General features: G+C 39.4%; 1 protein-coding gene across 1 annotated transcript in view; it reads right to left on the reverse strand.

Annotated features, from left to right (window-relative positions):
* Positions 1-15,997, reverse strand: part of ST6GALNAC5 (ST6 (alpha-N-acetyl-neuraminyl-2,3-beta-galactosyl-1,3)-N-acetylgalactosaminide alpha-2,6-sialyltransferase 5) — a 315,495-nt gene that overhangs the window by 44,733 nt on the left and 254,765 nt on the right. Inside the window, exon 3 of the mRNA XM_006888597.1 lies at positions 6,438-6,847. Coding sequence (XP_006888659.1) covers positions 6,438-6,847 — 410 coding nt within the window. The remainder of the gene's footprint in view (positions 1-6,437; positions 6,848-15,997) is intronic.

A 15,997-nucleotide genomic window follows, 5' to 3' on the forward strand; every position in this document is an offset into this window, starting at 1 on the left:
TTGGAGCCGAGTAGACTAAAGTTGTTAACAATCTCAATCTCTTCACCATCCATCCTGATGCTGCCAATTGGTCCAGTGGTGAAAATCTTTGTCTTCTTGACATTGAGCCTCAATCCATACTGAAGGTTACAGTCCTTGACCCTCTGCAGCAAGTGCATGAGGTCCTCTTCAGTTTCAGCAAGCAGGGTTGTGCCATCTGCATAACACAGATTGCTAATAGATCTTCCTCCAATCCTGACGCCACACTTCTCCTCATAGAGCCCAGCCTCTCGGAAAATCTGTTCTGCACTCAGGTTGAAAGGTTATGGAGATAGGACACATCCCTGGCATACACTTTTCCCAATTTTGAACCATGCAGTGTTTCCCTGCTTTGTTCTGACTATTGCCTCTTGGTTCAAGTATAGGTTTAGCATTAGCACGATCAAGTGTTCTGGGATTTCCCTTCTTCTCAGAGATAGCCATAGTTTGTTATGATGCACACAGTAAAACACCTTTGCATAATCAATGAAACACAGATACACTATATATTTTAAAATTAAGAAAAGTGTATGTCATGGTTCTATTCTTCCTCCATTTCTATTCAATCTGTATGCTGAGAAAATTACTTGAGAATTTGGATATTATAAAGAGGAATGTGGCATCAGAATAGGAGGGAGACTCATCAATAAATTTTGTTATGCAGGTGAACCAACTTTGATTGTTGAAATTGAGGAGGACTTGAAGCATTTTCTACAGAGGGTTAAACACTGCAGCCTTCAATATGGATTGCATATAATTACCAATAAAACAAAAATAATTTCCAATGGATCAATAGGCAACATCATGAGAGACAGAGAAAAGATTGAAACTGTCAACAACTTCATCTTACTTGAATCCACAATCAATATACGTGGTGCTCATAGCCAGGAGTTAAGGTACATATGTCACCTGGACAGTTTGCAGTTAGGGTCCTCTCCAAATTACTGAGGATCAACGATAGTAGTTTAAGGACTAAAGGGCACCTTGGTCAGGCCATAGTCTTTTCAGTCATTTATTATGCATCTGAGAGCTGGACAGTGAATAAGAATGACGGAAGAATTGGTGCCTTTGAACTGTGGTATTGGAGAAGAATACGGAATATTTCATAGACTCCCAAAAGAACAAACACATATGTCTTGGAGCTAGAGTGCTCCTTGGATGCAGAGGTGATAAAGCTTCACTCTCACATGCTTATGAGATGTAGACTGGAGAGGCTTTGGAGAGGGACATTGTATTTGAGGTTGGATGGACAGCGATGGAGAGGAAGACTATTAACTGGTAGATTAACCTTGGGACTTCAGGAAGGGAGTTGAGTGTGTTAGAGATTGTGCAGATGGCACATGATAGGACGGGATTCAGATCTGTTGTTCACAGGGTTGCTATGAGTCTTATTCATCTTGATACGATCTATCAACCACAGAGATTAAAGCCAGGAACTATGTGTGTCAGGGTTGTATGTTTTCACCATACCTAATCAAATTATAAACCAAGCAAATGATCTGAAAAGCAGTACTATATGAAAAATACTGTGTTATTAGGATTGGAGGAGGACTCAGTAACAACTTGTAATATGCAGATGGCACAACTTTGCTGAAAAGAAAGAGGACTTGAACCACCTCAAAGACGATGGTGTTCAGTATGGATTAAACCTCAGCATAAAGAAAACAAAAAGCTTCACAACTTTTTGTTCTGAGAAACTATCGACATTGTCAAGGATTTAATTTTCATTGACTATACAGTCAATGCCCATGGAAGATGCAGTCATGAAATCAAATGACATATTACTGCTGCTACAGAAATGTTCAAAATCTGAAGAGGCAGGATACAAGTCTAAATACTGAGGTATACTTGACTCAAGCGGAGGTATTTTCATTTGCTTCATGTGAAAGTTGGAAATCCAGTACAGAAGATCAGAAAAGAATTGATGTCTTTGAATTATACTGTTGATGAGAATATTGAATAAATGATGAACTGTCCAAAGAACAACAAAATCTGTCTTGAAAGATGTTCAGTCAGAACGTTCCTTAGAAGGAAGAATGGTGAGATATTGTCTCCCACAGCGTTGGCACGCCATCAGGTGGGTCCAGTCCCTGGGGAAGGACATCATCCTTCGAAAAAGAGAGAGGATGTGAAATAAGAGAAGATGCTCAGTGAAATGGATTGACCCAGTGGCTGCTTCAACACAGCAGAGTGTAGGAGAATGGTGCAGGACTGGGCAGAATTTTGTTCTTTTGTACGTAAAGGGTCACTATGAATCAGAGGCAGCTTAACATGACCCCAAAACAATAACAGCAATAAATCTATAATTGAATTCTCTGAATAGGGATGGTGCATATATCCACAGACAGCAGTCTGTAGAAAAAGAAACCTAGTGGCCACAGAGATTTAACAACTTCCTCCTCAGCCTCCCATCAGAGTGACAGAACTGGGGAATAAGAGGAGGTTGTTACTGCTCAGAATTTACCAAGTGGTATATACCTTAAAATGAGATTGCTTCCTAAGTATCAAAATGACCAAAGAGCAGGATGACTTTGTCTTCATGTTTCCAATTTAAAGTTTCTCAAATGCTCATTGGAATGGATTCATTGCTGACTCTCCAGGGAGTTTTTGGAGGTTGTAAATACCACGGGAGTAACTTCTTTCTTCTCACCCTTCTTTCTTCCCTGGAGTAACTGGATTCAGAAGCAATGGGTTACAGTCCTAAATAGTAAATACTACAACATTCTTCTAAGAATACTTACATTCATTAGTCATTGTAATTCAAGAGAGGAAAATGTATTCCGCTGAAGAGGGTGTTTGTGCTTACGGATTCTTTTAACCAGTATGGTGCAACCACTATGGAGTTTTCTCAAAAAGTTGCAAATAGAAATACCATTTGACCCAGCAATTCCACTACTGGGAATATACCCCAAAGAGACCATAACTGCCATCCAAGCAGAAATATGGACACCCATGTTTATCACAGCTTTGTTCACAATAGCAATGAGATGGAAACAACCTATGTGTCCATCAACAAATGAATGGGTACAGAAGCTGTGGTATATTCACACAATGGAATGCTACACTGCATTGAAAAACAAGAAACACATGAAATATTATTTTAAATGGGTGACCCTAGAGGACATTATGCTGAGTGAAATAGTTCAGTCACAAAAGGACACATAGTGCATAGTGCCACTGTTGTAAAACGAGACTGATATAGGGGTTATGGGGAGACTGAGAAAGATGGGATAATTAATGAATACTGCACTGAAACAGATGAGGGAGAAAACTGTCTAAAAGGGATATGTGATTAGGTATTATTGTCATAACAGGAATCCAGAATGAAGGCTGTATAGTGGAGTGAACCTGGGGGGAGGGATTGTATAACAATGAAAGAATTTTTCTTTTATTTTTCAAAGAGAAGAGTGAACTGGGGTGGGGGAGGGTTGGGCAGGGAGAAAAGTGTAACAATGAATGAATGGAAATCCAAAGTCTCTGTATTTTTTTCATTAAGATTAATAATAATAATGATAAATAATAATAAAATCTATAAAACAAACAAAAAACCTCATTTGCTCTTCCTTATAAAATGTTTCGTAAGTTAAGCCACTCATGTGGTTTTTAGAGGGAAAAAAATGGTTAGGGTTTTGGCAGCCTGGGATGATGCTCAATATCTATACAAGATATATTTGATAAACAAGGTGTCTGCTGGCCCCTCAAGAAAGAAGGTCACAGTGGGACGTGGTCAACCCTTTCTGTCTTCTTTGATCCTGACTCAGTGTCATTCCTGTTTAGACCAACCTTGAAAAGGTCACAAGGTTTCCAAATTAAAAAGTCTCAATAAAAAGGAAAATTGATCCAAGCCAAGAATTTGGAGACTCTGGGCTTTGGTCTTTCTTTAAAATTCTATTCTCCAAAAACGACCTGCTTCTGGAATGGATCCAGTACTTTACAGTCTTTATTTCATTTATCCTACACACTTATTCTAAGATAAACTTTATCCAAATAACACATTTTGTCAGTTGGGGTGAAATAAAGGGTCTATGGTTACAACCCACCAGCCACTCTTTGAGATTTAAGATTATTAAGATTTATAGCTTCAGAAACTCCATAGATGGGCTGCCATGAGTCAGAATCAATTTGATGACAACAGTGTGTGTGTGTGTATATGTGTGTGTGTATGTTAATGATAACATTAAAAATATATTAGTTATAGAAATGTGTGTTTTGGAATTACAAAAACAAGGTCATTTATTTAGATCAATTTTAATAGGCAGTCACAATTTTCTTGTCAAATATAAGATCACTGAGTTTCCAAAACACACGTTGTTCTTGAGCACTGTCAAGTCAGAACAAAACCAAAGCTTACCCTCCAGTGAGTTTCCAGAGGCAGTTAATCACATGGGAGGAGACTGCCCATGCTTCTCTTTCAGAGCAACTGGCTGATTTGAACTGCAGGCATTTGGGACTGCAGTGCAGGTTCTTACCACTAGGCCACCAAAGCTCCCCCCAGTGAATTATTTAGCTAGAATTTTGCTCAAAGCTGTGTATTTGGCTACAATGTACTACTGCTCGTCTCCATCTTCCAGCCCCTCTGACTGTAGACATAGTAGATTTTCCTCAATCCAGTGCCTGTCCTCTCACCTTTGATCAGTTATACCCACAGGGAATGTTTTCACTCTTCTTTCTAGGTCTTTCTTCACTTAGTGAAACACTCCCAGCTAAGGTTAATCTTAAACTATACCATTTTTAGAACCCTTTTCCCACATTTTTGCATTCCCTAGATCAGGACTTTTAAAAATAATTTGACCCACAGAGAGAAAAAGAAACCCTGTACTATGTTTAGGTAGCGTGATATTGAATGTACGTAAGCTCTGGTGACCTAATGGGTAAGGAGCTGAGCTGTCAATCCAAAAGCAGATGTGTGAATCCCCCAGTTTCTCCTCAGGAGAAAGATGGACAACAGTCATCCCTGCCTTACCTTGTGCCATCTTCACCATTTTAGGTACATGCACTGTTATAGTCACTGTGTCAATCCATCTTGTTGAGGGTATTTCTCTCTTATGCTGATCCTTCAACTTCTCAAACATGATGTCTTTTTTTCAAGGACTTGTCCTTCCTAACAACGTGCCCCAAAAATGTGAGACGAAGCTTCACCATTCTTGCCTCAGTGGAACACTCTGGTTGCACTTTCTCCAAGATAATTCTTTTTTTCTTTTGGCAGAACGTGTGATATTCAGTACTTTTCTCCAACACTGCAACTCAAAGGCATCAATTCTTCTTTTGTCATCCTTAACTATCATTCAACTTAATTCATAATATAGGTTCTCTGGCCATTGTTATGTGCCATCAAGCCAGAACTGATTCAACGCTGACCCTCCATCAGCTTTTAAGAGGCTATAAGTCACACAGAGAGGATCGCCTACCTGCCTCTCATGGAGCAACTAGTCTATTCAAACTGCTTGCCTGTGTCGGTAGCATAATTCCTTACCTTTAGAGACCCCAGAGCTCCCTATAAGTTCCCTCAGTTGCACAAAATGTTTGTATTTTCCTGCTAATGTAAACTGATAAAGAAAACAAACATTCTTATGGCTTGATCCATAAATATCTTAATGGAGAAAAGATTGAAATGGTCAAAGATTTAATTTTACTTGAGTCAACAATAAATACCTACAGAAAACAGTATCAAAGAAGTCAAATGGTATATTGCAATAAGCAAATTGGCTTGCAATGACTCTATAAAGAGCAAGAATGTCACTTGCACTAAGGTGTTCCTGATGCAAGCTACAGTATTTTCCATTGCTTTATATGCTTGTGAAAATTGGACAATGAATAAGGAAGTTAAAAAATGAACTGATGCCTTTGAATTGTGATGCTGATGAGAATGTCAAATATACTATGGCCTGCTCAAAGGAGAAGCAAATGTGTCCTAGAAGAAGTAAAACTAGGGTGTTCCTTGGAAGCAAGGATGGTGAGACTTTACCTCATATCCTTTGGATGTGTTCTCAAGAAGGACTAGTACTTTCTTATGTTTGATGTAGTCTTAGTGCCAGATACAGTGCTAAGCAATTAGTAGGTATTCCTTAAATACCTGTTGGCTGAATAAATGTTTGCCTTTGGAAGGGAAAAGCATATGCACATACATATTTTTGCTTAATGTTCATCTGAGTAAAATGAAGCTCTATAGAGCTATTCTCTTGTCCTTATTACCAGTGGAGGCCAGCATTTGTGCATCCTTCTCCCTAGAAATAAAGCTTTGGACATTATCTATACATCTGCCTCAGTGTTCCATTTTCCTTTGCCTTATAAAAAAAAATCCTATAGGTGACCCCTACTGATGTGAGACCTTCAACAGAGTTCTTCAATAGCTTTGCTATTTGCTTGTCCATGACCCTCCCTTTCGTCATTTGCCAACTTCTACCCTCCTGCTTCAGTACCTGTCTTTGCCCGTCTCCTTCTTGAAGAGCTCGTCAAATTGCAGCATCTTGTGGCGTGTGATCATGAAGGCCTTGAGCTTGGGCAACACCTGGCTCAGCAGCTGCAGGTTGTTGTAGACCTGGCCCTTGCCGTCCCGCCGCATGTAGCTGCTGGGCCCCCAGAAGATGAACACGGTGCCCTGACTCACATTGAGCAAGTCCTGGCGGTTGCGCAGGATCCTCTGGATGCTGGAATGGGCGATGACTCGCAGACTGGTCCGATTGCCCACATCACGCCCGTAACCTCGCGTAGGAGCATCATTCATGCGAATGACACACTCTGTTTCGTCAATCTGTGTGCCTTGCTGGCTGCGCAGCAGATGTCCTGAGCTTGTCACCAGGGCACAATCTTTGCAGTGCATTTTCAGGGGCTGGAAGGGAAGGGGAGAAAGGCATTGTTAGCATCAAGTGGACTAACATCACTTTATATTAGGAGGCTATTTCCCTGCTTTCAGAGAAAGGTGCATATCCCTTTTTCCTAGGAATATAACCTTCCTGTTGCTGCTTTATTGCTGCTTTTATTCTATTAAAAATCGGTGACAGAGTTGAACAGAAAGAAAGAGATTTATCTGTTAAGTATTGGGCTTGGAACTTTACTGATTCTATGTGACCAACTCATCAAAATTTTTCCAAATTATCAACCTAGCAAAGTTGCTTCTCTCACCATGAGAATGTCCACATTTAGAAAGGCTAAAGGCTAACAAATCTTCTGTAGGATGCATAACTAGAAAGTAATCAAGGCATATTTTTAAACACAGATCTTTCTGAATGTAAAATTGCATCATCACTCCACCACCTTCCGACTCAAAGACAAATTCGTGCTGCAATTTACTGTGAGTTGATTCTGTTCAATCACCTTATTGAGACTTAAGTATTTATCAATATTCTTGGCTATTACACAAATATGTTTGTCTGGAATGAGCATTATTTCAGAATCACTGGAAAATATATAAAGGGTATAATCTCTTTGCTGCCATAATTTAGAAATGACAATTGAGATTCTTTCTCCCACATTCAGGGGGGAGAGAGAGAGAGACTTAGTTGTCTTATCTGTAGAAAAGAAAGCTCCATATTCAGCACCACATACCTCAGAGTCCCTCTCTTATCTGCAGTGAACTTATGTCTTATGAGAGCCTGACTGTGTGCTTCCTAGGGAAAATTCTTATGTCAATGTTCATTTCAACACCTGGCACAGCAACGATTTGATGTCTAGACACCTAAGTTCTAATAATCAAGTATTACCCTGTTTATGTTAAATGAAAAAGATCTACTAGTTGTTTTTTGAAGAGAATATAATTATGGCCTGAGGGGCAAGGCCAACAAATACACAACAAAATGACAAACAAGAATGTTCTGAAGGAATACTTTACATGGTTAGGTTTTTCCCATCAGCGGCTCTGCCCTTCTCTGTTAACTTTGAGCAAGGTACATTGGCTCCCTCCACAGCCTCAAGAAATCAAACTCAATTTAGTAGTACATATATTCAGTCCTGTATTTTTAATGGAAGTTTTCTGCGTCCTAGCTCTGTCTTCAGAATGAGAAATAGAGCACCTTGAGAGCAGTTACATTATTGTACTCCTCAGAGGCCAAGAACACCTGATAGTCCCAGACATGTCTCTATTATGCATTAACTAGGAGACCTTGGCAAGTCACTGATCTTTTTTAACCCTAAAGTCAAGGCAATACTCATTCTAGCTTGATATAATGAAAAAAGTTTATAAATATACACTATTAGTGTGCCATTACAAATGTGGCTGTTGTGTATGGTTAAGTTGGAACCAACACATGGCTGACCCTCCATCGAGTTTTAAGAGGCAGTAAATTACACGAGAGGAGATTGCCCATTAAACTTACAAAAAATAGCAATTGTATGTTGCTGAATCTAGTACTTTGTGTAGAACTGGGCATAAAGTAGTCAATAAATAGTCCCTGCTATCATGATAACCTATCAGTGTGGAGTATTTTGCAGCACTCAGTAAATCAGTATTTACTTTGTGTCAACTGATACATTAACTTGTAAAACAGAGAATCTACCATAAATACTCATCATATTCAATTATCCTTTCAAGATATTCAAGAATTCCTTGGTGATAAGCACTGTGCTATATCATAAAAATGTAAATAAAGAGATAATAGAAATTCTTAATGAGCTGATACCCCAGTGAGGGACAGTAGGCCAGCTGTTGTTGGGTATCAGAACCATTGTTGACCCTCTGGAAGGCTTTCAGAGGCAGTTAATCTCACTGGAGAAGATGGCCTATCTTTCTTCCGAGAAGCAACTGGTGGTCTTAAACTGCATGCCTTTGGAATTGCAGTGCAGCTTCTAGCCACTAGGCCAACGTGCAATGAAGTGTATGAAGAGAGATGGCTGGACCAAGCAAGGTAAGATTAGAAGACATAATGCAATGAATTGTCAATTAGCTAATATGTGAGTGCTCACCACTTAGTAGACACTGTTTGGTGCTCTTTATGTAATATTTGCTTTAATTAGTCAAATTACTCTGTAAAGTATTATTATCATACCCATTCTATAAATGATACTACTGATTTCTAGAGAAGGAAAGGAAGTTCCTCAAGATCCTACTGTTAGAAAGTGCCAGAGCTGTGATTTGAACTCCGGTTGCACAGCCATTCGATTAAGCAATGTCCCATTTCAGTACAACAGAATAAACAGAATGCTATGGCTGTTTACTTTACTTCCTGCACAACTTTCTAACTAACTTCCAGAAATTAATTGATGCTATTTTTTAACAGTACTGTTGATACTGTTCTTAGACCACTAGATTAGGTGAATGTAGTAAAGATTGCAGGGTCTTCTACCTAATGCCTGTATCTCTCAGATGTCTATTCACTATAGACCAAGTCACAGCTACATGATGGTGAAGTATGGTTAATGTCAAACTAATATTTGAGGAATAATCATATCCTAGATTCTCATAAAGCAATAGATTATAAAACTATTACTATTACTAAAGGGGAAATTTAACAAGACTTTCTTATCAAACATATTATTGTTGTGTGCTATCAAGTCAGCTTTGACTTGTAGAGACCTGAAATTACAGAGCTGTGTCATCCACATAATGGAGGTTACTGATGAGTCTTCTTCCAATCCTGATGTCACATTTTGCTTCATAGAGTCCAGCTTCTCGAGTAATTTGCTCAGCATACAGTTTAAATAGGTAGTTAGAAAGGATACAACCTCATGGATACTTTTCCTAATTTCAAACAAAGCAGTGTTTCTTTGCACAATAGCCTCTTGGCCTAAGTATAGGTTTCTCACTAGCACAATGAAGAGTCTGGAATTCTGATTTGTGGTGCTAGCCTAAAAGTTGGCAGTTTTTAGCCATTAAAGTTATACCCCTCTGGTCTTCAGCCAACTTAACACCTGGTATTGCAGATCAACATGGTCTTGAAAATCATCAACAGCTGTGGGAGTAGGTTAAAAGAATAAGTGCTTTCCACACTGGGAAACAAGACTTGGTAATGTGGTATTGGAGAAGAGTGCTAAAGATTCCATTGACTGCCAAAAGAACTAACAGATATGTCTTGGTGTAAGTGCAGCCAGAGTGCTCTTTGGAGGCAAAGCTGATGAAGCTTCATGTTGCTAGGAAAGGTTATTCCTTGGAGATGGACATTATGTTTGTTAAAATGAATGGATGGTGAAAGAGTGAAAGACTCTCATCCAGGTGGGTTGACACCATGACTGTGGCAATGGGCTTCATTTCTTAGTGCTATGACAATTGAATACCACAAACTCTGTTTGTAGCTTTAACCAACAGAAATTTATTTTTTACAATAACATCCACAGGTATAGTTTGAATTTAGGTTGTTTTGACTGTAGGGGAATGCTTTTTCTGTTCACTCTGGGGGGAAAAAATTGTCCCAGCTTTACTCTCTTCCCCCATATTGAATCATTCTTTCCTTTATTCTTGTTTGCTTATCTTTGTGCATAATATGCTGTTTAGATCTTAAAAAATGATTGGCTTAAAACACTACACTAATTTGGGGAGCTCATGATGGCCTAGTGGATACAGAGTTGCACTGTGACACTAAAGGCAACTGGTTCCAATTCACCAACTGCTCCTGGGGAGAAAGATGGCAATCTCTTTCTGTGCAATTTATTGCCTCTGAAAACACATTGGACTGTCAAATACAAATTGTTCAAATTGAGAACAATGATAGAGAGACAGAGAATATAACTTAGACTTAAATATTGCAAAGAAAACACATTTCCCATGTGCAATAATGTTCACAAATACAGTTGCTTGAATTTATAATACCTATTTTAGGGAAAAATGATCTATTTTGGTGGCATTAGTGGATAGAAAGCTGTAATACCAACCCCAAAGCAAGTGGTTTTAATCTACTAGCTGCCCTGTTGAAGGAAATAGGGCAGTCTCCTCCCATTCCTCTGAACACAGACTGGAGGGTCAGCTATGAGTTGGTTCAAATTTGACACATGTAACCATAACAACAATTCAGTCAAAGAAAAGGCGAAGTCATGATTCTATCAATCCAGGATAGAATGAGCAAAACAAGGCTTGAATAGCATTTTTGGATTTGGTGACCTCTAATGAAACAAGCCTCCGTTCATGGAGGTGATTAAATTTGGACTGTGATGAGAGGTGAGAACATAAATTTAAAGTTGGTTTGGAGGGGCTGATGAGATGGAGGGGTGATGGTAGAACAGAATAAATCTATGGGACAGCTCTGACCTTTCTGGTGACCAACCATTTGGTTGGCTGTAGTTGGACTGGTTTTAAAATGGAAAGTTCTACATTCTAGGTATTTTTCCAGTCCCAATGTACCATTATTGAAACTCATAAAGCTCATTTAAGAAGATTGTACCAAGTGACAAGTTGTTGTTGTTATGTGCCATCAAGTCGCTTGCGACTCATAGCGACCCTATGTATAAGAGTTCTAAATGCTGTTCTATCCTGTACCAACCTAGCCATCTCAAACACACTCATTCCCACCACTTCAGTCATAGAATCGATCCATCTCATCGAAGGTCTTCCTCTTCGCTGCCCCTCCACTCTGCCAAACATGATGTCCCTCTCCAAGGACCAGTTCCTCCTAGCAACATGCCCAAAGTATGTCAGACGAAGCTTCAGAATCCTTGACTCCAAGGAGCATTCCAGCTTCATCCGCTCCAGGACAAACCTGTTTGTTCTCCTAGCAGTCCATGGTATATTCACACTCTTCTCCAGCACCACAGCTCAAAGACATTAATTCTCCTTTCTATCATCCCAATTCACTGTCCAACTCTCTGCACGTAATTGTGAAGACTATAGCCCAGATCAGGCATACCTTAGGCTCCAGCCTGACGTTGTTGCTTTTCAGTACTCTTGAGAGGTCCCTCACAGCTGGCAAGTGACAAGTAGTATGAGTAAATGGCATGTTGTCAGTTATGAATAGGGTCAAGAGACTCAGGGTTTAAAATGGGCCTTTAAAAAAATAGTACTTCACATCCTCACCATTTAAAGACAAGTATGGAAGAATCAACTGTATACTTGTGGTCAGATGGCATTAATTTGTCCATTCAAAAGACACTAAGTACTTAATACAATCCTGCGGCAATAAACCCACTTTGTAAGATTACATCCCAGTGGACCCTGCTGTTTCTCATCAGCCCTTTCTCATCAATCTCTCCTACAACTACTGTCTTTTTTTATTTGTAGTTTACAATAAATTGTGCCTAATTGTTGCTGTTGTTGATTGCCTTTGAGTCGAGCACAACTCATAGAGACCCTATGAACAAAAGGCCTGAAGCCTTTCTATAACTATTGACATTTCTCCAGGTTCATAGAGTTTCCAGAGGCATGTTGTTTAGGAAGTGGATGCCACTCCTGTTTCCAAATATTACTTGGAAAATTTATTTTGAAGTAAAGTCCCAATGGTACCTCTTTTATTAATAATTAATTATTATGCTTGGAATTCTTAACGTTGTAGGCTGTTAGTAGGTTCTGGTTTGTTATTGTCAATTATGACTCATAACAACCGTATGAACAAGAGTTTGAAACCTTGCCCTGTTATGTGCCATCTTCTTGATCTCTGACATGCTCATATCCATTGTTAACAGTCTCAGTGAAAATCCATCTAGTTAAGTATCTTCCTCTTTCTCTGGCCCTTCACCTTTCCAAGCATGATGTCTTTTTCCTCTTGATTACATGCCCAAAGTATGTGAGATCCTTGCCTCTAACAAGCGCCTTGCCTGCACTCTCTTTATGACAGACTTACTTGTTCTTTTAGCAGTCTGTGGGACATTCAAACTAAAAATTATGCCAACTGAATGACACTGTTTTCTCAGGATGTCTTACAGATCTCTGACACAGTCATGTTCCTCCATATGTCTCTTAATGGTCCCTCCTTCCACCATTCTTTCACTGCCATTGAGTTAGAACTGACTCATAGTGATTTTCCATTGTGTTCTGGAGGGTGTAAATTGCATGGGAGGAAATTGTCCATTTTTCTTCTTTATAGTCACTGGTAGATTAAGACCCCCAGAGGGGTGACCTTTGGTTTAGCATCACAATTTACTAGAATAGGTAAAAATATGTCATGATGAATTAAGATTCTTGATGCTGTACTTAGATGTACTAATGTATTAGATGAATGAAGCAGTAAGTCAGCCACCAGAAGGTGAACTTGGGACTTTGCCATTAGGTTTGAGAGATGAAATAATACTGAGTACTTATTTGAGAGAGAAGGTGGATCCTAGGGCTTGTATAACATCCTCTCTTATTTCTGTATTTGGGACATTTGTTTTAAACTCCACTTGGTGAGGTGTTTCTTGACAGGAACCACAGACATCCTAGGACATTTCAGTCTTAGAAATATATTTTTTTTTGGTCCTGATTCAGATGAACTAAGCCAGTGACTGCCCAGTTGATTCCAACTCACAATGATGCTATGAGTCATAGAAGAACTGAATTCTGTCAAGCTTTTAATGGCTGAGTTTTTGCAAGTAGATCACTAATCTTTCTTTCAAGGAAACTTTGGCTGGATTCATACCTCCGACCTTTGGGTTAGTAACATAAACCATTTGACCTACCATATTGACTTTCTGACTAACACCAAGGGATGGATGGATAGACAAATGCCTTCCCTGCTCTCTTACTGAGGCACTAGAGTAAGGCATACTGTTTATCTGTTCTAGAGTTTGCCTAAACCCCCCAGACTCTGTCATCTGTACCATGGAGCTAAAAGAGAAGAGTATGCTGTGGAAGTCTTCTGTCTGCAGAGAAGGGGGCAGAGACCATTTGCCTCAGAGCAGCCACCAGACCCAGGAAGCCATAATGACCAGAGCCCAGGGCATTGCTTGGAATTAATGGCTGGCTGGGAAAATGGCCCAGGACACAGTAAGGGCCATTAAGCCCAGCCAGTTATTAATCCCTAGTAAGAGCTTGATGCCAAGGACATTAGAGCTGTTGTGAGGTGAAAAATGCCCAGGAAAATCTACAATTCATAGAGGAGTTACCCTTTTTTCCAAACAGCAGATACAGAGCTGCAGTCTATCCCCTAAAGGTGTGTCTAGGGGATACGTGGGCTGGCTCTGGAGAGGAAGTTTGCATGTACACACCAGTGTGAGCATGTACACACAGAGCACCCCATTTCATTGTCACTGTGTTGTCACTCTGCTCTTTGGTAATGTGCAAGCATTTGTCAACTTCCCCAGAATCTTGGATGATTGTATCTGCCACTTCAGGAGGGCAAATGGGTATTTTAGAATGTGTGAGGGGGCCTCTCTATTCTTCCATCCCCCTTACACATGCATACACACACACACACACACACACACACACACACACACAATTGAGCAAGACAACTTTCATCACAACTTACTTTTTTTTGGCTGTGGAGATGGGAGTAACTTCTGTTTGAGGAATGGTGCTGAGGGAATCAAGGTCTGATTTCTGTCACAGCTCGAAGAGCAAGAGCAGAAAGAGATTCTCCCCTTGACACAGCGAGTGCCTCCTGAGCCTTTTGTGAAAGACTACTCCAGGCCAAGTCAAATTAAACTTGACACCTAAAACACTCAGTGATGTCCTTGCAAACATTTGCAGCATAGCAGTAACAGGTTTCACTTTTAAAAATTCCGATTTATTTGGCAGAAGAAAAGGTACCTCAGAGCATAATACCCATTAGCTCAGTAATGAGACCAGTCTTGCTCTGGGAGCTGCCTGTTGGACTGGTGCAAACATAAGATATATTAAATGGCTGCAGGTGTTTTGAGAATCCCTGTACTTTCCAATCTAATGTTTCCCTGTAATTACGAGGCTTTTATTAGCTGTCAATCTCAGTTCAGCATGACCCTGGGTTTAAGCCATTCTGATTATTTCATGTGATTCACTAGAAAAAGGTTGCTCTTCCAAGTTGCTCTTTTTTTTTAAATATTCCTTAATGACAAGCCTATCTACCCGCCTTCACTGCCAACCAGTTCTCTTTCCTCTACTCAAGGCCACCAGATATCATTTCCATCTCATGTCTGGCTGAGGATAAAAAAGCTCTACGGTCAGGAGACAAGTGTTGAACAATGTTTAAAATATAAAATATTTTAAAGTAGAAAATAATTGAATGGCTCCTTCTAAAAATCAAATCGTTATGCTTATCAAAAAAATCTTCTAATAGACTAAAAAGGAAATCTACAGAATACCCCAGCACTTCAACAAGAAATATGCAAAGAACTCAATCACAAAGTGGGCACAAGATATGGATAGACACTTCACCAAAGAAGAAATTAAAATAGCCAACATGTGAAGAAAAGTTTGAAATCCCTACTTATTAGAGAGATGCAAATCAAAACAACAATGAGCTATCATCTCACCTGGTAACAGTTGCAAAATTCTATAGGACAGTAAACAACAAATGCTAGAGAGAATATGGAGAGATTGGAACTTGTGTACATTGCTAGTGGAAGTGTAAAATGGTTTAACCATTATGGAAAGCAGTCTGATACCCCATCAAAAAGTTGGAAATAGAAATATTATTTGAGTCGTCTACCCTACTATATTCTACCCTGCTATATTGAGAATAAACTCAAAAGAGCCACAATACGAACAGATGATGCACATTCATGTTTATTGCAGCATTCACAATAATGAAGAGATGGAAGCAGCCCAAGTGCTCATCAACAAACCAATGGATAGGAAAACTGTAGCACTTTCACACAATAGGATATTATGCAGCATTGAAAAACAACAAACTTATAAAACACCACACAACATGGATGAATCTGGAAGACATTGTGGTGAGTGGAACATCTCAGTCACAAAAGGACAAATACTGCATGAAACTATGGTTGTAAAAATAGGATAAACTGGAAGAAGCAGAGAACAACAGGGGGAAATAGATTGGGTTAATGTAAAAGGAGCAATTTGATGGGTAAAGAGAATGGGAAAGATCTGGTGTGAAAAAGAGTGTACATGAACTTTGTAAGTAAACCAGTATAAAAGAAAAATTTTATTTAAATAAAAAGAAAAAAACCCCATAGTGAATGAGAATGATCATATGAAAAATAA

The sequence above is a fragment of the Elephantulus edwardii genome, unplaced genomic scaffold (assembly GCF_000299155.1).
Source record: "Elephantulus edwardii isolate Elephantulus edwardi_28Jun2011 unplaced genomic scaffold, EleEdw1.0 scaffold00069, whole genome shotgun sequence".
In the NCBI taxonomy this organism is placed as follows: domain Eukaryota; kingdom Metazoa; phylum Chordata; class Mammalia; order Macroscelidea; family Macroscelididae; genus Elephantulus; species Elephantulus edwardii.